The 21,820-nt window shown below is 58.7% G+C and overlaps 1 protein-coding gene across 3 annotated transcripts in view; it reads right to left on the bottom strand.

The window, feature by feature from the left end:
* The window catches only part of TNIP1 (TNFAIP3 interacting protein 1), a 52,113-nt gene that overhangs the window by 6,141 nt on the left and 24,152 nt on the right, over window positions 1-21,820 (bottom strand). For all 3 annotated transcript variants that reach the window (XM_077823783.1, XM_077823782.1, XM_077823784.1), the window contains exons 2-14: window positions 21,308-21,478; window positions 19,591-19,713; window positions 18,185-18,273; window positions 17,522-17,590; window positions 11,618-11,806; window positions 10,745-10,839; window positions 10,482-10,572; window positions 8,937-9,026; window positions 4,928-4,993; window positions 4,342-4,473; window positions 3,320-3,448; window positions 1,963-2,091; window positions 1,308-1,433 (exon numbers count right to left, since the gene is read on the bottom strand). In XM_077823783.1, the coding sequence (XP_077679909.1) occupies window positions 1,308-1,433; window positions 1,963-2,091; window positions 3,320-3,448; window positions 4,342-4,473; window positions 4,928-4,993; window positions 8,937-9,026; window positions 10,482-10,572; window positions 10,745-10,839; window positions 11,618-11,806; window positions 17,522-17,590; window positions 18,185-18,273; window positions 19,591-19,713; window positions 21,308-21,440 (1,461 nt within the window). In that variant the 5' untranslated portion in view covers window positions 21,441-21,478. The remainder of the gene's footprint in view (window positions 1-1,307; window positions 1,434-1,962; window positions 2,092-3,319; window positions 3,449-4,341; window positions 4,474-4,927; window positions 4,994-8,936; window positions 9,027-10,481; window positions 10,573-10,744; window positions 10,840-11,617; window positions 11,807-17,521; window positions 17,591-18,184; window positions 18,274-19,590; window positions 19,714-21,307; window positions 21,479-21,820) is intronic.

Raw genomic sequence — 21,820 nt, 5'->3', positions numbered from 1 at the left:
ATGCCAGTCTGTCCTTAGCATGATCCCAGGGGGGCTTTAAAATAAATCCGCAGCCTGGGTCACGGGCGCTGGCAGCGGGTGGCTGCTCGTTTCCTGTGGGGGGTTATGGCCCAAAAGGCAGGGGAATTTTGGCAGCTCCCATTCAAATGCGGGGGGTGTCCCTCAGGCCGAGCACCTAAAGCCACCTCATCAGCACTGACCGAAGCCCTGCCTGGCACCCCCGATGCCAACAGGCTCCTGTGGGTCTCCCACCACCTGCTGCCCCGAGAGCTGCTGACCGGCTGGGCTGCGTGCCAGGGCAAGAGGGAAAGTGGGGGACAGCCCCAAATCTCCCCGAGGGGGCAGCTTCTGCAGCTCTTCAAACAGAGAGCAGCTCAAGAAGCTGCTGCCCGGGGCTGCGATGGAGGAGACGGCTCGGGAGGAGAAGAGATCTTTAAAATCTCACTGACAACAGGCCCAAACCACCCTGCATCGCCCATCCTGCTCAGCACGAGCTCCCCAAGGCTGGGGGGAGCTGGCTGTAGGCCACAGCAGAGGCAAGAAAACAACTTAATCTCAATAACCTTTTAGTGACCAACCCTCAGGGCTGGTGGGAAGCCATGGCTCACAGGAGGCCTTCGTCCCGTACCTCCTCCCCACACACTGCGAAGCAAGGGGGCTCAGCTGAGTCGGGGGGAATGGGGACCTGAACTGGGGCTCAGCTGAGTCAGGGGGGAGTGCAGACCTGAACGCTGCTAGCTGACACAAGCTTTCCTGCGCTGGGGACACAGGTCTATCGTCATCATAGGTGGGGCTGCACATGGGATCGCAGGGCCCTGCACACTATGAATGTACGTGTCTGCTGTGTTTGTCTCTGCTCCCCAGCCCCTGCTGACCCCAAAGCACTATGGAAACTGCCGGCTTCTCCCACACGAGTTCCCCTTCCCCAGCTGGCATGGCCTTCACCTCCATCCCATCTGCGTGGAGCGATAAACAAACTGCCCACACCACACACTGAAGGGCTAGATCCCCCGAGGGCCAGGAGGCAAAGACCCAGCTCGCTGGCCGATCGGCACAAACAGGGGTCAGGGAAGGATCATGCTGAGAGATCCGGCTCCATCTGCCAGTGGGTTTCACTTGTACCCAGTCAACTCTACCAGCATTGGCTGTCTCAATGCATCCATACACATAGCTGATGCCATCACGTGGCAGAGCTGAAGGCTCGGGGCGGACTTGTCTCCCCTGCCCCCAAAACACCTTTTGACGTGAGCTTCAGAGCACAGAGCATTCTGAGCATGACTCCCCCACTCCTCACCCAACTGCCCTACCTGGTTGTTGGAGACTGTTAACTGCTTCTTAAGTTTCTCCAGCTGCTGCTTCAACTCTTCCTTCTCCTCATTCATTCTCTCCCTGTCGCGCCGCTCCCGCTGAAAGTCCTCTTCGAAGATCTTCACCTGGCAGACAGAAGAGGCAGAGAGGTCACCGGGCCCTGTCAGACACCTCCCGCAGGGGCCAGGGCGTGGCAGGGGAGGTGCCCTCCCTGGGAGCGCACGTTGAAATTCTGCATGCCAAGCTAACCAAAGAATTCACACCGAGCCTTAGTGATACGAGACACCACCCCCAACAGTGCAAGCCCACGTCAGACCTGGCACCCCGCTGTGTGTCCTTCAGTGACACTCCCTGTCATAGGCACTTCCAGCCGAGGCCTGGATGGGGCCACGATCAGATACCACCAGTGCCGTTCCTTACAGCCTCTTTCCAGCTACACAAGAGTAAAGCTAGAGGAACGTCAACGGAGTTGCTCCCCAGCTGACCATGTTGGTGAGAATCCAAGCAGAATCTGTCCCTTTAAGCAGAGAGGAGGCTGGGGCTACCTGCTCAGAGACCCGAGACCCTTCCCAGGGTCTGCGTTAAGGGTCTCTCTGCAGCCTTAGCTAGCCCAGAGAGCTAGAGTGAGAGAAAAGAGCCACAGTTCCTCCTTACCTGCTGCTTCAGGAGCTCGTTCTGGGTCAGCAGCTCGTGTGGTCTCATGCTTCCGCCTGGCTCCGTGGCGTTACTGAGTGCAGAAGGGGTGGGAGCAGGGGCCTGAACATTCAGGGCCTCCTCCAGGGCCTGAGGGTGGAGGGGGACAGAGGGCACCATTAGAGTGCACAGAGCAGTGGGGCACATGCCCAGCTGGAAGAGGGCTGAGAAGGCACCCCGGGAACAACAGATATCCAGAGTTAGTGCAGACAAACCAAGTGAACATGGTGAAGAGCACAGCCACCACCCAGGCCCTTTCTCCTCTCCTGCTCCGACTGCTGATTAAAAGAAAACAAAATCCCCACTTTTTTACCTCCCGGAAAATCCCGTGTTGTCACTGGCCCTCCCTTCCCCCCGTCACCACTTAGACAAGCCAGGGGTGAAACTAAGGACCGAACAGAGCCCCGGTCACTATCCAACAGCGAGACGTGCCTGCCGCTGCCGTGGGATGTCTGGGCAAAGCCTCCGGCTCGTCCTGCTCAGGGCATGGCTGTGTCCCTCCAGGATTTAAACATGGGAGCGGCGAGGGGCAGGTCAGCTAGAACAGACAGAGAGGGCTCAATCCCAGAAACAGGCAGGATGGGTTTGAGGAGGGGCAGGCTGGTATCCAGACCACCACCAGAGGCAGGCTTGATGCACAAGGGGTACCTGCCAGCCAAGTACCACAAAGGGCTAATTCCCCTGTAATGCCCCATCCCCAAAAGAGAGACAGGCCCTCCCCGCAGCTGCGCTTGCAACGTGCAGCCTGTGCACTGTCAGCACAGGCTCGATCTAGGACCCCGGCGACCTGCAGCTACCAACCGATGAGCTGAAGTACCCCCAGCTGCCCGCACACTGTCTGATGGAGCCCTGAGCGGAGGCCCCCCATAATCCCCTGGCGGGGTGCGTGCATGCACCCCTGAGCGAGGCAGATTCCATCAGAGACTCTTCCCGGGGGGGGAGAAACGTTTCTTCTGTCAGCTCAGCCAATTCCTAGAACATTAGCACTCCCGCCTCTCGGGGACCGCAGGTCTCCCCGGGCCGCTGCTCTCTGGCACTGCAGTGGCCAGGAGGTATTTCTGCGAAAGATCTTGGCTAGGAAGGCAGGACAGGGAGCAGCTGCTCTGGGTTTACTGCCCAGCTGGGAGGAGGGGGACGAAACGGGGCAGCCGCTGCCTTGCTCTGAGGCACAGTGCATTGGACACGAGGTGCAGCCAGTGCCCGGGGAGCCAGGGGATCTGCACTTTGCCATAGGTACAGGCATACCTGTCTGAACAGGCCCTTGGAAACCAAAGGCTTATCTGGGGCGACCAGGGATGGGCGCTGCCAGGCTGCCCACCTTGTTTAGCCTCTGGATCTCCTTCTCCTGGTACTCCCTTTGCTTGGTGACCGGTGCCAGCTGCTCCTGCAGGAACCTGATTCTCTGCTTCAGATCCCTCACCTCCCCAGCCAGCCTCTCCTTTTCTGCCTGAAAGAGCAAGAGGCAGGGAGGTCAGAGGAAGGAGCAGCAGTACGTTACCCACTGCCCTTCCGCCCATGCCTGTCATTCCCTCCCTGGGCGTGACGGGCGGGAGAAGCCACGTGGCAGAGCGGGGCGTGAGACAGGAAGACTCATCCCTCGGTTCAAGTGCCGGGGAACACAGAGAACAGCACCTCTGCTCCCATCGGGAAGGTGCCTTCTTGTACGGCCGTGGCCCAGCGGAAGGGAGTCTAGTCAGACCTCTCTGCCCTCCCCACTAGTAGAGCTGGCCCCTCTGGAGGGCTCAGCAGATTTCGGAGCCTCTTTCCCCCCACCCCCAGCAGACGTTTCCCTGAGCCTGACCCTCTTTCCCACCACCGCACACCAGTCGGGCTTGTCAGCCTGAAAGCAGCGAGATGGGTCTGCTCCTGCTTATCAGGCCCCGTGGAGGCCCTCAGCTCTGGTGCTGCAGGGTGAGTGGCAGCCCGGTTCTTGGGGCCTGACAGGACGCAGCCTCCTTCCAACCGTTCGCTCCCATCCGGGGGAGTTTGACTACGCTGGGAGGCAGAGTGCCCCCAGAGACCCTGCATGGGGCCCGCCCGCGGCTCCAAGGCGTGGCATGCAGAAGGGTCGCTGCGTCCTCACAGAGCCTGGAGGCGAGCTACACGCCCCATCTCTCCCCACTGCCCCGGCCCAGAGTTTGGTCAGTCATTCTGCTACCACAGGGACTCCGACTCAGCCGAAGAAGCCTGGCTCAGGAGATACCTCAGGAGCCAGAGGGAGACGATGTGCTGGGAAGAGCCAGGGTTACTGTGGCAAGAGGAAGCCAACGCACAAGTGCCTGGTTTTTGCCCAGCTCCTGGGTGCGGGGAGGATACAGCACTCCCCCCGGCAGGACTCACCTCCTCCACCTCAATCTTGGATTTCGCCAGGAGAAGCTTGCGATCAAAATCCCTCTGCTTCGGCTCCCGCTCTGCCTCCAGCTCACTCAGCGCCCTCTGGGAGTCCGCCAGCTTCTGGCGGAGATCCGTGATCTGCCGGGGGACAGGGCGGCCGCGTGACCATCTGGAACGCAGCGCTGCCCGCAGCTGGTTGTGCACAGCAGAGGTGCAACCCCCACCCCTATTTGCCCACCCACCCCTGCCGCATTTTAACATAAAACTTCCCAGAGCCTCTTCTGCTGCCTCTCCCCACCCGTGTCATGCATGAAACAGGAGGTTCCAAGGGAAAGAGATGGGCTCCGATACCAGGGTGAAGATGAGAACGGCATAGATGCCTCGGCTGGCATGGATAGAGGGGGAACGAACGGCTGTATGGGTGGGGAGAGAGGCTGGGGAAAGACGGGTGCACTCAAGGGGCTGGGGATACCCGAGTAGCCCCCATGCTGCTCCCTGCAAACACAGGGCACACGTTCGCCTCTGAGACATGTGCAAACACAGCATCTGCCACAAGCAAACTGCGTGGCACGGGCTGGCACCCAGGAGGTACCTTCTGCTCGTACTGCTGCTTCATGGACCTGAAGTGTTGATCCCACTGCTTGTTTACCTCCAGCAGCTAGGGGGAGAAAGACACAGAGTTAACTGGGGCACAGACCCCCCTTGCCCCCCCGCGCCGAGTGGGGCGAACGGGCGTTTGCAGCCTACCAGTCTCCTACCCACAAAAATATTCTTTTCTCTCTCAGGAGCTCTGTGTGAGCAGCGTGCCCAAGCAGAACCCAGTTCTTCTCCCACTAGCCAGGCTCATGCTCTTCGAAGTTGAGCTGAACCATCGTTTGTAAAACCTTCATGCTTCGGTGACTTTTAGTGAGCGACTAACAGCTCCAGCAGGAGACACAGTAGGAATGTCACAGACAAGCACGGGGCAGGCCAGCTCTGCCAGGGCACCTCAGTCCGATCCACAGCCCCCTGCTCCCCCAGCGCTCCCCCCGCCAGCTCTGCCAGGGCGCCTCAGTCCAATCCACAGCCCCCCGCTCCCCCAGCGCTCCCCCTGCCCAGCTCTGCCAGGGCGCCTCAGTTCGATCCACAGCCCCCCGCTCCCCCCGCCAGCTCTGCCAGGGCACCTCAGTCCGATCCACAGCCCCCCGCTCCCCCCGCCAGCTCTGCCAGGGCGCCTCAGTCCGATCCACAGCCCACTGCTCCCCCTGCCAGCTCTGCCAGGGCGCCTCAGTCCGATCCACAGCCCCCCGCTCCCCCAGCGCTCCCCCCGCCAGCTCTGCCAGGGCACCTCAGTCCGATCCACAGCCCCCTGCTCCCCCAGCGCTCCCCCCGCCAGCTCTGCCAGGGCGCCTCAGTTCGATCCACAGCCCCCCGCTCCCCCCGCGAGCTCTGCCAGGGCACCTCAGTCCGATCCACAGCCCCCCGCTCCCCCAGCGCTCCCCCCGCCAGCTCTGCCAGGGCGCCTCAGTCCGATCCACAGCCCCCCGCTCCCCCAGCGCTCCCCCTGCCCAGCTCTGCCAGGGCGCCTCAGTCCGATCCACAGCCCCCCGCTCCCCCCGCCAGCTCTGCCAGGGCGCCTCAGTCCGATCCACAGCCCCCTGCTCCCCCTGCCAGCTCTGCCAGGGCGCCTCAGTCCGATCCACAGCCCCCTGCTCCTCCTGCCAGGGCGCCTCAGTCCGATCCACAGCCCCCCGCTCCCCCAGCGCTCCCCCCGCCAGCTCTGCCAGGGCGCCTCAGTCCAATCCACAGCCCCCCGCTCCCCCCGCCAGCTCTGCCAGGGCGCCTCAGTCCGATCCACAGCCCCCCGCTCCCCCCGCCAGCTCTGCCAGGGCGCCTCAGTCCGATCCACAGCCCCCTGCTCCCCCTGCCAGCTCTGCCAGGGCGCCTCAGTCCGATCCACAGCCCCCCGTTCCCCCTGCCAGCTCTGCCAGGGCGCCTCAGTCCGATCCACAGCCCCCTGCTCCCCCTGCCAGCTCTGCCAGGGCGCCTCAGTCCGATCCACAGCCCCCTGCTCCCCCTGCCAGCTCTGCCAGGGCGCCTCAGTCCGATCCACAGCCCCCCGCTCCCCCAGCGCTCCCCCCGCCAGCTCTGCCAGGGCGCCTCAGTCCGATCCACAGCCCCCCGCTCCCCCCGCCAGCTCTGCCAGGGCGCCTCAGTCCGATCCACAGCCCCCCGCTCCCCCTGCCAGCTCTGCAAGGGCGCCTCAGTCCGATCCACAGCCCCCTGCTCCCCCTGCCAGGGCGCCTCAGTCCGATCCACAGCCCCCTGCTCCCCCTGCCAGCTCTGCCAGGGCGCCTCAGTCCGATCCACAGCCCCCCGCTCCCCCAGCGCTTCCCCCGCCAGCTCTGCCAGGGCGCCTCAGTCCGATCCACAGCCCCCTGCTCCTCCTGCCAGGGCGCCTCAGTCCGATCCACAGCCCCCCGCTCCCCCAGCGCTCCCCCCGCCAGCTCTGCCAGGGCGCCTCAGTCCAATCCACAGCCCCCCGCTCCCCCAGCGCTCCCCCTGCCCAGCTCTGCCAGGGCGCCTCAGTCCGATCCACAGCCCCCCGCTCCCCCCGCCAGCTCTGCCAGGGCGCCTCAGTCCGATCCACAGCCCCCTGCTCCCCCTGCCAGCTCTGCCAGGGCGCCTCAGTCCGATCCACAGCCCCCCGTTCCCCCTGCCAGCTCTGCCAGGGCGCCTCAGTCCGATCCACAGCCCCCTGCTCCCCCTGCCAGCTCTGCAAGGGCGCCTCAGTCCGATCCACAGCCCCCTGCTCCCCCTGCCAGGGCGCCTCAGTCCGATCCACAGCCCCCTGCTCCCCCTGCCAGCTCTGCCAGGGCGCCTCAGTCCGATCCACAGCCCCCCGCTCCCCCAGCGCTTCCCCCGCCAGCTCTGCCAGGGCGCCTCAGTCCGATCCACAGCCCCCTGCTCCTCCTGCCAGGGCGCCTCAGTCCGATCCACAGCCCCCCGCTCCCCCAGCGCTCCCCCCGCCAGCTCTGCCAGGGCGCCTCAGTCCAATCCACAGCCCCCCGCTCCCCCAGCGCTCCCCCTGCCCAGCTCTGCCAGGGCGCCTCAGTCCGATCCACAGCCCCCCGCTCCCCCCGCCAGCTCTGCCAGGGCGCCTCAGTCCGATCCACAGCCCCCTGCTCCCCCTGCCAGCTCTGCCAGGGCGCCTCAGTCCGATCCACAGCCCCCCGTTCCCCCTGCCAGCTCTGCCAGGGCGCCTCAGTCCGATCCACAGCCCCCTGCTCCCCCTGCCAGCTCTGCCAGGGCGCCTCAGTCCGATCCACAGCCCCCTGCTCCCCCTGCCAGCTCTGCCAGGGCGCCTCAGTCCGATCCACAGCCCCCCGCTCCCCCAGCGCTCCCCCCGCCAGCTCTGCCAGGGCGCCTCAGTCCGATCCACAGCCCCCCGCTCCCCCCGCCAGCTCTGCCAGGGTGCCTCAGTCCGATCCACAGCCCCCCGCTCCCCCTGCCAGCTCTGCCAGGGCGCCTCAGTCCGATCCACAGCCCCCTGCTCCCCCTGCCAGGGCGCCTCAGTCCGATCCACAGCCCCCTGCTCCCCCTGCCAGCTCTGCCAGGGCGCCTCAGTCCGATCCACAGCCCCCCGCTCCCCCAGCGCTTCCCCCGCCAGCTCTGCCAGGGCGCCTCAGTCCGATCCACAGCCCCCCGCTCCCCCAGCCAGCTCTGCAGGGTGCCTCAGTCCGATCCACAGCCCCCCGCTCCCCCAGCGCTCCCCCCGCCAGCTCTGCCAGGGCGCCTCAGTCCGATCCACAGCCCCCCGCTCCCCTGCCAGTTCTGCCAGGGCGCCTCAGTCCACTCCACAGCCCCCCGCTCCCCCAGCCCAGCCCTGCCAGGGCGCCTCAGTCCGATCCACAGCCCCCCGCTCCCCCTGCCAGCTCTGCCAGGGCACCTCAGTCCACTCCACAGCCCCCCGCTCCCCCAGCCAGCTCTGCAGGGTGCCTCAGTCCGATCCACAGCCCCCCGCTCCCCCAGCGCTCCCCGGCCCAGCTCTTCCAGGGCGCCTCAGTCAGATCCACAGCCCCCCCGCTCCCCCAGCGCTCCCCCCCCCAGCTCTGCCAGGGCGCCTCAGTCCGATCCACAGCCCCCCGCTCCCCCAGCGCTCCCCCTGCCCAGCTCTGCCAGGGCGCCTCAGTCCAATCCACAACTCCCCGCTCCCCCAGCGCTCCCCCTGCCCAGCTCTGCCAGTGCGCCTCAGTCCAATCCACAGCCCCCTGCTCCCCCAGTGCTCCCCCCCGCCCAGCTCTGCCAGGGCGCCTCAGTCTGATCCACAGCCCCCGGCTCCCCCACTGCTCCCCCCGCACAGATCTGCCAGGGAGCCTCAGTCTGATCCACAGCCCCCTGCTACTCTCCCAGTCCTGGGCCTGTCCTGAGCAGACACGTCACTGTAAGACCCCCATCATGCCAAGAGTGGGACTGCTTTGTAATGAGCGTACATTAGCACTAGGCCACCCAACTCATTCTCCGTGTGAGCCAGGCCTGGCCCGCCTTTGGGGGAAACGGCTAACGTGCTAAGCCAACAGCTCCTGTGTGCGCCGTGGTGCTCCGCAGCGGGCCCAGCTCACCTCATTACGCTGATGCTCGAGGATTTTCACCTTCTTCTCGCTTGTCCCTGTCACGCCCTTGCCCGATGCTTTCTCTGCCAGCGCCCCACTCTGGAAGACAGCGCAAACAGAAAACCTCAGGACCTTCCTGGCAGCTGGGCCAGACACATCCCAGAACCAGGGAAGCGGGAGAAAAGTCCTGCGTCCAACGGCTGCCTGCCCCACCTCCCTCAGCTGTCCCCTGCCATCCCAGCGCACCTGAGCAACACAGCTCATGCTGTCTCGCACGGCGATGGCCGTCAGCCCCGCACGGCTGGGAGCAGAACCCACCCCCGTGGTTCACCGACACCAGCCTTGCGCTGGTTGTCTCTCTGCAGGTAACCAACTTGAACTTGCAGCCCAGGCAGAGTCCAGTGGCCTGTCCCCATAATCCCTTGATTCTGGCCACCACTTGCCACCCCCCAACAGCCACCCGAGCAAGCACAGGGTGGGGCAGGGGAGAGGAATTTAGATGTCTTTAGTGTCAGGAATTGCTTTTTGGACCCCAGGAGGCGTGGGTCCCGCACAGCGCCACCTGGTGTCTGCCTCAGTCCTGTCCCCACCCCCTTCTCGGGGGAAAGGGACATCTCCCCCTCTTTGAGGAAGCGGATGTGGTGGGAGCAGCCAGCCCTGCGCCTACAAAGGCAAGGGACGCCTTCTAGTTCAAGGGAGATCAGCCTTCGGCTTTGGCCCCTGCTGCTTTACTGCCTCCCTCGGCACAGGAATCCGCCGCGCGCTCCTGTTGCTGGTTTGACGGAGCAATCACCCGCCCTCCCAGTCACACAGGGTTTTCAAGTCAACGGTTAATGAGTGCACCCGCATTCACTTGGCTTCACGACCTCCTGCTGCGGAAGTAGCATCCTCCCCAGTGTGGAGAGCGGGTCTGCACCCCAGCTCCGTGGCCAAGCCCTGGTCGCCATTTCTGTGCTTTGGCCCAAGACCATTCCTCCCCTTACAATGACTTGCTCCTTTCCAGCCCAACTCTCGGCAATGGGGGAGGGGAGCAGCCGTGCTCTGCCGCTTTGCACTTCCCCGCCGCAGCAAGGTTTGCTGGTAGCCAACACTGACCCAGTGGCAGTCAGCAAGGCTGCAGGGAGCATGGCAGAATCACACCTAGCTCTGCCGTAGCTTTATGTCCCTCCCTCCAAAATAAGCCTCTTAAAGAAACAAATACTTGCACATGTTCCAAGCTTAGGGCCTGTTTTCCCACCCTGGAGCCCTCCTTCTACAGAGGGTGACTGCTGGAGTCAGGGGCACCACCCCAGCAACACGGGTCAATGGGGAGAATCGGGCCCTGGAAGTTTAAAAATATCAGCCTATGAAGGGTTAAAGGATGCTTTGAAGATAAATGGGGGGGTTTGCCAAGAGGGCTTCCTGGCACCCTCCAGGATCACACTGTGCTCTGGACTTGGGACTCCATTCCAAGGTGCGATCAGGGTATTGTTGCAAAGGGTGGGAGCTATCCCTGTGGCGTGGGAGCTGTCCCAGGATGGCACAGGGAAGAGGAAGTGTCTTGGCTGCTCCTACCTGCTGCTGGCCAGCGCTCTCCACACCGTCCCCTTTCACGCCCACCTTGTTGCTCATCATCACCATCTTCCTCAACTCCAGGTTCTCACACCTTTGCAGCGGAAAGAGCACAACAGAAATGCAGATTGAGAGACCCTCAAGGATTCATACAGTAACCAGCATTTGACGAAGTTAACCATCAGGGCAGGGAAGATGCTCAATTCCCTCTGATCCACCCCACCACCAACCGCCACTTGCCCAACCAACATCCTTCCTGCTCTCACCTAAGCTTCTCCGTAGCCTGGTTCCTCTGCTCCAAATCCTTCTCCAGCTTTGCCCGCAGGTCCTCGTTCTCATTACGCAGTTGCTCACACAGCGTCTGCCGGAGGAACAGCAAGTGGCTTTAGGCTCATGCTTCACACAGTCCCCTTGACATACAGTGAAAGTGCATTCCAGCGACAGAACCCCCCTTGGTTTAACAAGGCCAGGTCCCTGCCCAGCATGGCCAACTGGGCTCTATGACTTGGTCTCTCCTCCACTAATGCGACTGGAGGAGAGAAGCGCACAGACACCTATCCCTTGGGCACCACACATCTCGCTCACAGGCAGAACATGACCTCAGGCCTTCAAAGGGTGGTCCTACAGCGGCCAACCCTCCTAGAGACCATAGGAATCGAACCAATGGTCCAGCTAACCCAGCAGCATGTCTCTCGGCAGCATCTGCCATCAATGCTTCTGAGGAAGATGCAAGTCATTCTATGGCCAATAGTGAGCAATTACATAATCAAGCTGTCCATGAGAGAGATTTCCCCCTTGCCCCAGGCACTTAGTGCTTTGGTCATGGCTGGAAGTGGGAAGAGACAAGGGGATGCTGCACAAGAGCAGGCTGGACACAGATGAGCCTGCAGTTTCCCCACACACAGATAGCAGCGGGACACAGAGAAGAAAAGATCGAAGGAGGGACTGGTGTGGTGGAGGGGGAAGAAATGAGGAGAGGAAAAGGGGGAGTGCAGAGAAAGGCAGCTAGGCAGTGCTCCCCGGCGGAGGTCCCTGCAGGATTTACATGGAGGGAGGGGGCAAGAGCAAGTTTCCTAGGCATGCCTACGGCGGACAGATCCCACAGGCCTCTCTGCTGTGTGCAGAAGGAATGTCCCTACCTGCAGAACGGACGTCCTCTGCTCATTCTTGTGCACTTTGGAGGCCAGGCGGTTAAACTCCAGGGCCATGCGCCCCAGGTGAGCCAAGACCTGGTTCTTGTCCGGCTCCTCGGCGAAGACACTCAGGGTGCTCTCCAGCCGCTGCAGGTGCAGCATCAGGTTAGTGTCCTCGTTCTGCAGCTCTGCCTCCTGGGAGAGGAATTGCAGGCGGTCAGAGAGGTCAGCCCGGCAGCCTCGCACCGTGGAGCTGAGGAAGAGCAGGGCTGTGCAAGGGAGGAGGCAGCCAGCCACTCAGGCAGCCTCTCTTGGCATGTCAGCAGCACCTTCCAGCCAGGGCTCTCAAGTGCGGAGTTAGCCTCACCTCGGCCCTGCCAGGCGAGCACTCCCTGACAAAGCACTTGGTTAAAGGGGAGTGAAGGTAGCTTAGCAAGCACCTTCCAGCAGGTAGAAGATAGCAGCCAAACCCAGAAGCCTCCGAGAACTGGTGCTCATCCTCCCACTGAGATGCCCAGCGGCAAATGAATGTGGGGCCAATTCAGACCCCTAAACAGAACCCAACAGAGCATCCATACAGCACAGGGGATTTACAGGGGTTCACCCCGGGGTCCTCCTTTCTTGACCTAATTCGCACTTCTGCCTGCTGAAGGAACAGTGTCTCCCTCCACGCAGGACTCTGAGCCTCCAGTGCCCTCTAGTGGCTTCTGTGTGTCTAGACAACGGTGCCCTTCTACATCCATTCTACTTTGTGACTTTGTCCTTACCCATAACTATTTCACATTTGGGGACAATGTATACCTTCAGATCAGCGGCACTGCTATGGGTACCCGCATGGCCCCACAATATGCCAACATTTTTATGGCTGACTTAGAACAACGCTTCCTCAGCTCTCATCCCCTAACGCCCCTACTCTACTTGCGCTATATTGATGACATCTTCATCATCTGGACCCATGGAAAAGAAGCCCTTGAGGAATTCCACCATGATTTCAACAATTTCCATCCCACCACCAACCTCAGCCTGGTCCAGTCCACACAAGAGATCCACTTCCTGGACACTACAGTGCTAATAAACAATGGTCACATAAACACCACCCTATACCAGAAACCTACTGACCGCTATTCCTACCTGCATGCCTCCAGCTTTCACCCTGACCACACCACATGATCCATCGTCTACAGCCAAGCTCTGCGATACAACCGCCTTTGCTCCAACCCCTCAGACAGAGACAAACACCTACAAGATCTCTGTCAAGCTTTCTTACAACTACAATACCCACCTGCGGAAGTGAAGAAACAGATTGATAGAGCCAGAAGAGTTCCCAGAAGTTACCTACTACAGGACAGGCCTAACAAAGAAAATAACAGAACGCCACTAGCCGTCACCTTCAGCTCCCAACTAAAACCCCTCCAACGCATTATTAAGGATCTACAACCTATCCTAAAGGATGACCCAACACTCTCACAAATCTTGGGAGACAGGCCAGTCCTTGCCTACAGACAGCCCCGCAACCTGAAGCAAATACTCACCAACAACCACATACCACACAACAGAACCACTAACCCAGGAACTTATCCTTGCAACAAAGCCCGTTGCCAATTGTGCCCACATATCTATTCAGGGGACACCATCACAGGGCCTAATAACATCAGCCACACTATCAGAGGCTCGTTCACCTGCACATCCACCAATGTGATTTATGCCATCATGTGCCAGCAATGCCCCTCTGCCATGTACATTGGTCAAACTGGACAGTCTCTACGTAAAAGAATAAATGGACACAAATCAGATGTCAAGAATTATAACATTCATAAACCAGTCGGAGAACACTTCAATCTCTCTGGTCACGCAATCACAGACATGAAGGTCGCTATCTTAAAACAAAAAAACTTCAAATCCAGACTCCAGCGAGAAACTGCTGAATTGGAATTCATTTGCAAATTGGATACTATTAATTTAGGCTTAAATAGAGACTGGGAGTGGCTAAGTCATTATGCAAGGTAGCCTATTTCCTCTTGTTTTTTCCTACCCCCCCCCCCCCCAGATGTTCTGGTTTAACTTGGATTTAAACTTGGAGAGTGGTCAGTTTGGATGAGCTATTACCAGCAGGAGAGTGAGTCTGTGTGTGTATGGGGGTGGGTTTTTGGAGGGGGGTGAGGGAGTGAGAGAACCTGGATTTGTGCAGGAAATGGCCTAACTTCATTATCATGCACATTGTGTAAAGAGTTGTCACTTTGGATGGGCTATCACCAGCAGGAGAGTGAATTTGTGTGGGGGGGTGGAGGGTGAGAAAACCTGGATTTGTGCTGGAAATGGCCTAACCTGATGATTACTTTAGATAAGCTATTACCAGCAGGACAGTGGGGTGGGAGGAGGTATTGTTTCATATTCTCTGTGTATATATAAAGTCTGCTGCAGTTTCCACGGTATGCATCTGATGAAGTGAGCTGTGGCTCACGAAAGCTCATGCTCAAATAAATTGGTTAGTCTCTAAGGTGCCACAAGGACTCCTTTTCTTTTTGCGAATACAGACTAACACGGCTGTTACTCTGAAACCTTCTACATCCAAAAGACACTACAATGAAACCCAAGTGGCTACCAGAGTTCTAGGATCTCCCGGCTTCTCTCTCCATCACCCATCCCACACAGGCAATGCTGGCAAGCACCAGTCCCAGCCTGCCCTCAATGGCCAGCCAGAACGCGCCTGTGCCCTGCCAGTGAGATCTGAACCAGCCCGGTGCAGGTTTTTCCCCACCGGGGTCTCCATTCAAGGACAGTCCCCTGGGAGACATACTGTGGGTAGCCCTGGGATAACACAGGAATCTTGGAGCGTAGGAGAGCTCGCCCAGACGACTCGGTACACAACCCTGCTCTGGCTGTGGTGCCAATCAAATGCCAGAGTCCAGGGAGATTCTCCAATGCCCCGCCTCTTGGGGGACAAGTAAGCAAACGGGACCCAATGGGCGGCGACTCCCCTCGCCCCCACCTCGCTGAGAAGTGCCAGAAGGTGCCGCTTTTGAGCTACACACTGGAACAAGTTCAGCTTGTGTACCTGGTGCGGTATGGGAGCTGGATCCCCTGGACCTGCTCCGGCCTCGCTCAGAACTTGTCTCATCCGTTTCCTCTCTGTCTCACGGCTAGCGCCAGGCCCTCCTCCTCTGTAGCTCCTGGTATATGGGCCGGCCTTCCTGCAGCCCTCCACTACTTCTCCAAGCTCAGCTGGGCGCAGCTCCCTCTCTTGCCTCTACCACGTAATTCCTCTCTTCTGCTGGGCTTTGTCTCTGCCGTTGTCCTGCTCCCAGTAACCCCAGGGCACGGGGGGATCCAGGTCCCAAGGCAGACACTTGCCGAGATTGGCCCAGGCTGTATTTATCGTGGCCGGGCACACCTGCCGGCGTGCGTCACCCCGCACACCCACTTACTTAAGCACATGTTGACAGAACTCCCGGTTGCACCGTTCAGCTACTGAGCCCTGACTTGCCCTAAGCTATTGTGGGTGTTTAACTGTTTGGTAACCTAGGAGACCGAAGACATCTTCTGGAGCCATGACTCCCAAGAGGGAACAGTCTCACCCTGTGTGCCACCTGGCCAGTCCACCAAGAATGGGGCCTGCCCCGGGCAGAGTCTTGTGAGCCTTTCACCTTCTGGGAGAGCCTGGCACCGCTCCCCGGGCTGTCTGACTCACGCCCCGCCCCACCCCACCCCCCTGTCCTTTTGCCCCCATGGCCCTGGGAAATCCCAGAATTGCAGGAGTCCACATCCACCTCTCACGTGTCCCGTGGCTGACTCAAAGGGGAAAGCGAAAAAGCAACATCCCCCAGCTTCACAAACCACAGGCCGTCCTCAGCCCTGTGACTTTTTGGCCCCATCAGCTTTTATCACCGTTAGCAATGCTGCTGAGGAGGGCACCCTGTCCGGGCACACCACGCCTGGCTCGCACTCCGCACTGTCAGCCTTCATATCTGCCCAGCCAGGTAGCACACAGGTCAGCTGTAAAGCCCCCCTGCCACTGAGACAAGCCAAGAGAAAACTGGCTAAGACAACGGCAAGCAGTAAAGTTACTGGAGCAAACTCCATTCCCAGCATCTGCCGGGGGAGCTGCTTGTATGTGGGGGTAGCTCCCCGCTATTCCAGCCCCAGCACCAACTAGCAAAGGGCGTGACAACATAACACGCTTCTGACTTTCATCACTCCACCTCATGTGTCTGCCACACATGCACCCAGCCACCCTCTTGCCTGCTCCTGGTTTCTCTCTATGCACACTGGTTTCCTCTTAAAACGGGGTGAGTTTCCCTATGGGGTTTAAATCGGTTGAGCTGGCACCTCTCAATGGACGGTGGAAGCTGGATGGATATAAGCTGATTTCAGAGCATCCACACACAAAGTCGCACTGGATTAATTAAACCGCTATAAGTCACAGCCTTTAGTGAAACTGGTGCAAATGTGTTTGTGGGCTGGGCCTCGCACAAATCCCAGTGGAGCAGCACGGGTTTCTGGGATCTGGCACTGGGGCTGTTTTTATCCAACAAGAAGCTATTCTCTTTACTGTCCTATTTCCCTCCCCTGCCCCGGATGCTGCCTGGCTCGGACACAGTGGTCTGGACCCAGAGCAAAGGGTGCAGCGACTCGCTCCACCACAGTGCCGGCAGAGTGGGAAGGATTCCCCCCTTCGCAGACTCTGGGAACCAAAACACAGGTACAGTCAGTAATTGGACACTAGGGGGCGAGTGCCCCCTTCCTCAGAGCTCAGCTCCTCCTTGTTCGGACAGCTCAGTCTGAATCAGCCTGCTAGGTACCGCAGCCTGCGGACAGACTCCCAGGAAAACATCCCCAGCCTGCTCAAAGCAACAGGGCGGGCGAGAAGGGCAGGGAGGCAGTGACTGGCAATGCTCTCAAAGGATGTGCTCCCCTTACACCTGTAGATTTGTTCTGGGACTCCTGTCAGGGATACAGCCAAGCTTACCACAGGCCGGCTGAGGGCAGGCTACCCGATGGGCCTCAGTCGGGACCCTGCCCTCCCAGCTCTGCTGTGCCAGCAGCGGGCACCTGCTGAGCCGAGCCTGCTAGCCATGTGGAGTCCTATGGTGGTTTTCACAGGGATAGTTAACAGGGGGCTAAGAGGATCCTAAATAGGTCAGGGTGGGTGAAAAAATCCCATCAACTATGTGTGGGGCAGGGGGACAGTGCGGGGTGAGGGTGGGGGGCGAAATAACCCAGCGATTGTCAAGTTGCGCAGAGACCGAAAGGGTTACGAAACGTGCAGCACCAGATTACTCCAACGATTGCATCACTCAGGACTTTACGGCCCCTTTCTTCAGCCCCGAGGCGCCCAGTTTCCCAGCCTGATGGCCTGCCCTCCTGGCTGAATGCCCAGCTGCACAGAGCCCATGGCACCTGCCCAGAGGGAAGTCACCAGCGCCGGCCCATTTGCATAAGTGAGCAACGAGGCCCTTCTGCAGCAGCCTCACGCTTTCCCCTTGTGAGCTTTCTGACCACGTCCTGGGAAATCGGCCAAGGAAAGCAATCACACGGCGGTTCTTGTGTGTGCCCCACAGCTCTCGTGCATCACACCAGGGACTGAAACGGGGCGAGGCGATGGGGAAGTGGGTGTGGGGAAAATTGGCTGGCTGCTCCTCTGGCCTTGCTACTCCCTTAGACAAGCTGGGAATCAGCACTCTAGTCCTAGCTACTGCCCCTGATCGTCCACCACCTACCCGGCCTTCATTCCCATTCAGGAAGAGCAAATCCTGTCAGTTCAGGTGAAACCAAAACAAACAGCCTTGCCCATCTCACACAGTCCCCACCACCTGCCCGTGGACACGCTGTGCCCCCGCTGTGTACTAATAGCTCTGTCTCAAGTCCCAAATGAGCTTCCCCCCAAGGAACCGAGCTGGCAGGATGACTCACCGACTTCCTGCTCTCCTGGGAAAACCTCTTGTCCTCACCAGATACAATTTCGAACTCTGACGAAGATCCCTGAAACAGAAGAGAGGGGAGTCAGGCCCTCACCAGGGAAACCAAATCCTGCGATGCTCCGTCACAGCAAAGGGAGGACGGAGATTATGGGGGCAGCAGGGAAGAGAGACATTTCCCCGTTCCGCCAGCTAGCTTAATGCCATTTGCACCGGTATAAAACAGGAATGGTTTGGGCCAGCGGGTCAGCTCTTTAAGCCGCTCTATGCATTGTAAAGATGATCCTCCAGGTCTGGGGACTCGAATCCAGTGACAGACAGGTTTCCCCACAAACAGAGAGCAAGTCCTGTGTCTACAGGGGTCAGAGTTGGGATGGAAGCCCCTGAAGGGAAAGTGAATGGGCGTAGATAACGGTAGCTGGCTCTGCATTCTAATGCTGTAACGCAGAGCAGCGGTTGCAATTACATGCTAGTCTAAAGCCACAGACTCACAGTCCATTCTATCCCTGATGTGGGAAACAAAACAGGGAGAAATTCTACCCCTTCGACGTGTCCGTTTCCTTAAGTCTCCGAGTTTGTTTTTTTTAATTGCCTGATAATTTCAGGGTCTGGGCTGCTAAGGGTTAACAGGCAAATGCCCCCCTTTCATCAGACTTACAGTGGATGGAGGCTTCTGAGCTTCTGTATCCTGCTCCTTCTCAGCTTTGCCTGGACCCGCGGGGGACAGGCGGGGCTCTGGTTCACCTCCTGTAAAAGGCAGAGGACACCACAGCTGTGAATGTTGGTAAACAGGAGAGCAGTGAAGAGGCAGAGACCAGACAGGCTAAGAAGTCAGAGAGAACCATGATTTCCAGCTAGTGGGACAAGACAGAAACCTCCATCCCGTTCCCTGGAGGGGAAAGGGAAATCAGGCTTCCACTGCGTGAAATTCTGCACTGGCAACAAATGTTACTCAGCTGGCCCGATCCCTTCCCCCTGGCTACAAAACAACAGTGTTTTGTAACATCAACAGGTTGCAGAGAGAGGTCAGACTGCGGACTTTCCTCCCACCTAACCCGCAGCAACGGACTAACAGGCACTGAGGAACGGCTTCCAGGGCCAAGCACCACACTTGCCCAACCTTCTCCTGTCTCTTTACCCTGGCCAGTGACTGCTCGGTGGGTAAGTGGCCCAGGTAGCACCCTGCAAATGCAGACTGTGTGCATTAACTCCCAGGCGTTTGCCTTTGGTCAGTCAGCTTTGTCAGGTAAAGTGGCTGGAACTTCCCCTGTTCGGATGCTTCACACAGCTATCCTGAAAGGTCAAGTCCAGGGCTTAGATAGTCTCTTTGCAGCCAGTCCCTGTCTCATCAGCCAGTCCCTGTGAGCGGACAACTTTAAAATAATAGCCATCACACAGGCCTTGCCCATTCATGGATATGCTTTGCCAGGTGCAGGGCGCCATTACCTCCCCGCAAACTGAAAGCCTCAGGCAGGTGCGGAATTTGCTCCCTACCCCATGCAACTCCATTGACTTGACTGGAGCTTCTCCCCCGCGCCCCCCCAATACAGAAGGCTGTTACATGAAGAACATAAGAAGGGCCAATACTGGGTCAGACAAAAGGTCCATCTAGCCCAGTAACCTGTCTTCCAACAGTGACCAATACCAGGTGCCCCAGAGGGAATGAACAGAGCAGGTGATCCATCCTGTCGCCCATTCCCAGCTTCTGGCAAACACAGGCTAGGCACACCATCCCTAATATATGTGCACTAGGGAAGGTTAACGGGCAGGCCAGATGCGACTTGCCAAACTTTGCTCTGACCTTCTCCCTCCACAAACGCAGAGCAGCGGTTGCAATTACATGCTAGTCTAAAGACACAGACTCACAGGCCATTCTATCACTGATGTGGGAAACAAGGACACTTCACAGGCCATGCAACTCCCTGGGAAATCAGGGTCAGAGAGGCGTGTGTGTGTACGTACGTACATCCAGCCAAGTGTGAATCTGCTCAGACAAATACTTTATGTCCTCTTCCTGAATCTGGAGAGGACGGCTCTCCCTGGGTAAGCCTCCCACCTTCATACCTGTTATTTCGGACAGTTTGTCAAAAGAGGAAGACGACCTCAGCATCTCATTGTCCTTCACGAGGTCCTCCACCTTCTGCCGCAGCTTTGATGCTTCCATTTGGGACTCTTCCAGCAGTTCTCCTAGTGTATACAGTAAACAGAGGAGTTCGCATTTCCTGGTATTTACCCTTCCCTAGTATATAGCTGCCATGCCCCAGAGGCCAGTTCCCCAGGCCAGCCTGCATAAATCCCCTCCCCAACTTGTATTTCACAACCAGAAGAAATGGAAATGTCCCACAGGGCCTTCTTCACCCAGAAATAATTCTTCCCAAGCAAATAATCCCACCCTGGAACTACAGTTGTTGCTTCTCTGCCACAGAGGGACTCTGGCATGGAAACATCAAGGACAGCACATCTTACAGGGGAGATTTTGTATTTCCTAGGTCGTCTTCAGTTTTTAAAAGCTCTGCTCTTAAGCCAGAGAACCTCACTCTGGGCCAGGAGGGTCCCTTTTCCAAGCCCTTTAATCTCCAGTGGGTAATACAACAACAAGACCTCATCTTTTCCCACACTCAAGCGTCTTGTCAGGTGTCTCGGAATGGAGCATCGCAGTCTTCTGCTGCCTGTGAACTCTCAGATGTTACTACACCTCTACACTCCATCTACACTCCAGTGGCACAGTGACAGTCCCGCAGTTGTGACGCGGAGTCGCTGCCTACAGCGACGAAGGAATCCCGTCTTCTTAGCGGTGACTGCACCAGGCGCTACACCTAACCCCGGCACACAGCCGGCGAAATTTCTCACTGCTCTGAGCGATGTAGCTAGGTCGAGCTAATTTTTCAGTGTGGATCAGGCCTTAGTCTGCATTATTTGGGTCCACAGGGCCAAAAGATTCCCCTACTTGTGCAGCGCAGAAGCCAGCAGTGAGGTGGACTAAGTGTAATCAGGTCCCACTACAGCAAGAGGGGAAAAGCCGTCAAACGGATTGGGGGTGGGAAGCGTCAGGTGGCAGCTGAACGTGAGCATAACCTTATTTAAAAGTAAACGCTAGCTGGATCATGGCTCCTGAGGTACATCACAGAAAGATGCCGGAGGAGCTGAGCACCCTTAAGATACTGCTCAATTCTCATCCATGCATCAGCACAGTAACCATAGCAACCCATCCATTTAGCACAGACCACGGGCCTGTCCGTAGGCTACACCAACAGCAAGTGTCTCAGCCCCTTCGCACGTCCCTGTGTGTAACCCAAGAGATCCTGCCGGCACCACAGCAGATTTTACAGAGAGCCAAGAGCTTTGCGTTGCCTTCTCAGTGACGAGCTAGCCCCCGCTGCGGGTATGCCCAGCTGCGCCCCTCGCTGCAGAATGGCATAATTCATACCTGGGAGGGGTTTCCCAGGCAGGGAATTACCCCTTGGGTATCAGTTGTCCAGGGCATGTTCAGGAAAGGTTAAGAGGGGTACACATTGAATACATAGTCCCAGTTTCCAATGCCCCAGCTAGGGAGTGTTGCAGAGCCAGCAATTGCACCCTGGGGTGGGGAAAGAGAGGGGTGTCTCTCTGTAGCACCCCCTCTAGCTGATGAAGCAGTCAGAGCACCATGCACTTTTGGATGTGGCATCATGGCTGCAAGGCAAGGGTCTGTCACAGGGAGGCAGCGGACTCTCCAGAAAGGAGAAGGATAAAATAAAAGCCACGCCCCCTACCCACACAAGTCCAGCACCACACAAATTACCTAGAGACTTTATCCCCTGCATCTTCTCCTTCAGCCGGGTGTTCTCCTCCACCAGCCGCTCAAAGGCTGCGGCCGCCTCTTCCTGTGTCCCCCCACCAGGGTCGTAGATGCGGTAGGGTCCTTTCCCTTCCATGTCTGCAGTTTAATCATCTACCTCCCAACCAGCCATCCCTGAAAGGCAACAAATCAGAAAGTCACCCTTCCCGACCTGAGCCCCTTGAAGTGTGAGAACGGCCCTGGGGTACCTCACGCCCTAGCCCAGATCTCACAGGGCTCATCAGCATTTGGGTTCCAGCAGCTGCCAGACACAGCTATCTCCAGTTGGCCTGCTCACAATAGCTATATGTAAATGTCACCAGAGGTGGGTGGGTGGCTGGCTGGCTGCATGTGTTACAGTGGGTTAGTGCACTCCCTGGCCTCGCTGCAGACCTGCGTTTGAAGCCTGGTTCAGTTCAGCAACAATGAGCACACTGGTCTCTGTTGCTGGGTGTGGCTCAGCCACAGGACTGGGCA

This window comes from Eretmochelys imbricata, chromosome 8, assembly GCF_965152235.1.
Source record: "Eretmochelys imbricata isolate rEreImb1 chromosome 8, rEreImb1.hap1, whole genome shotgun sequence".
Taxonomy (NCBI): Eukaryota; Metazoa; Chordata; order Testudines; family Cheloniidae; genus Eretmochelys; species Eretmochelys imbricata.
The sequence above is the reverse complement of the archived record's forward strand: the minus strand, read 5'-3'. Positions and strand labels throughout refer to the sequence as shown.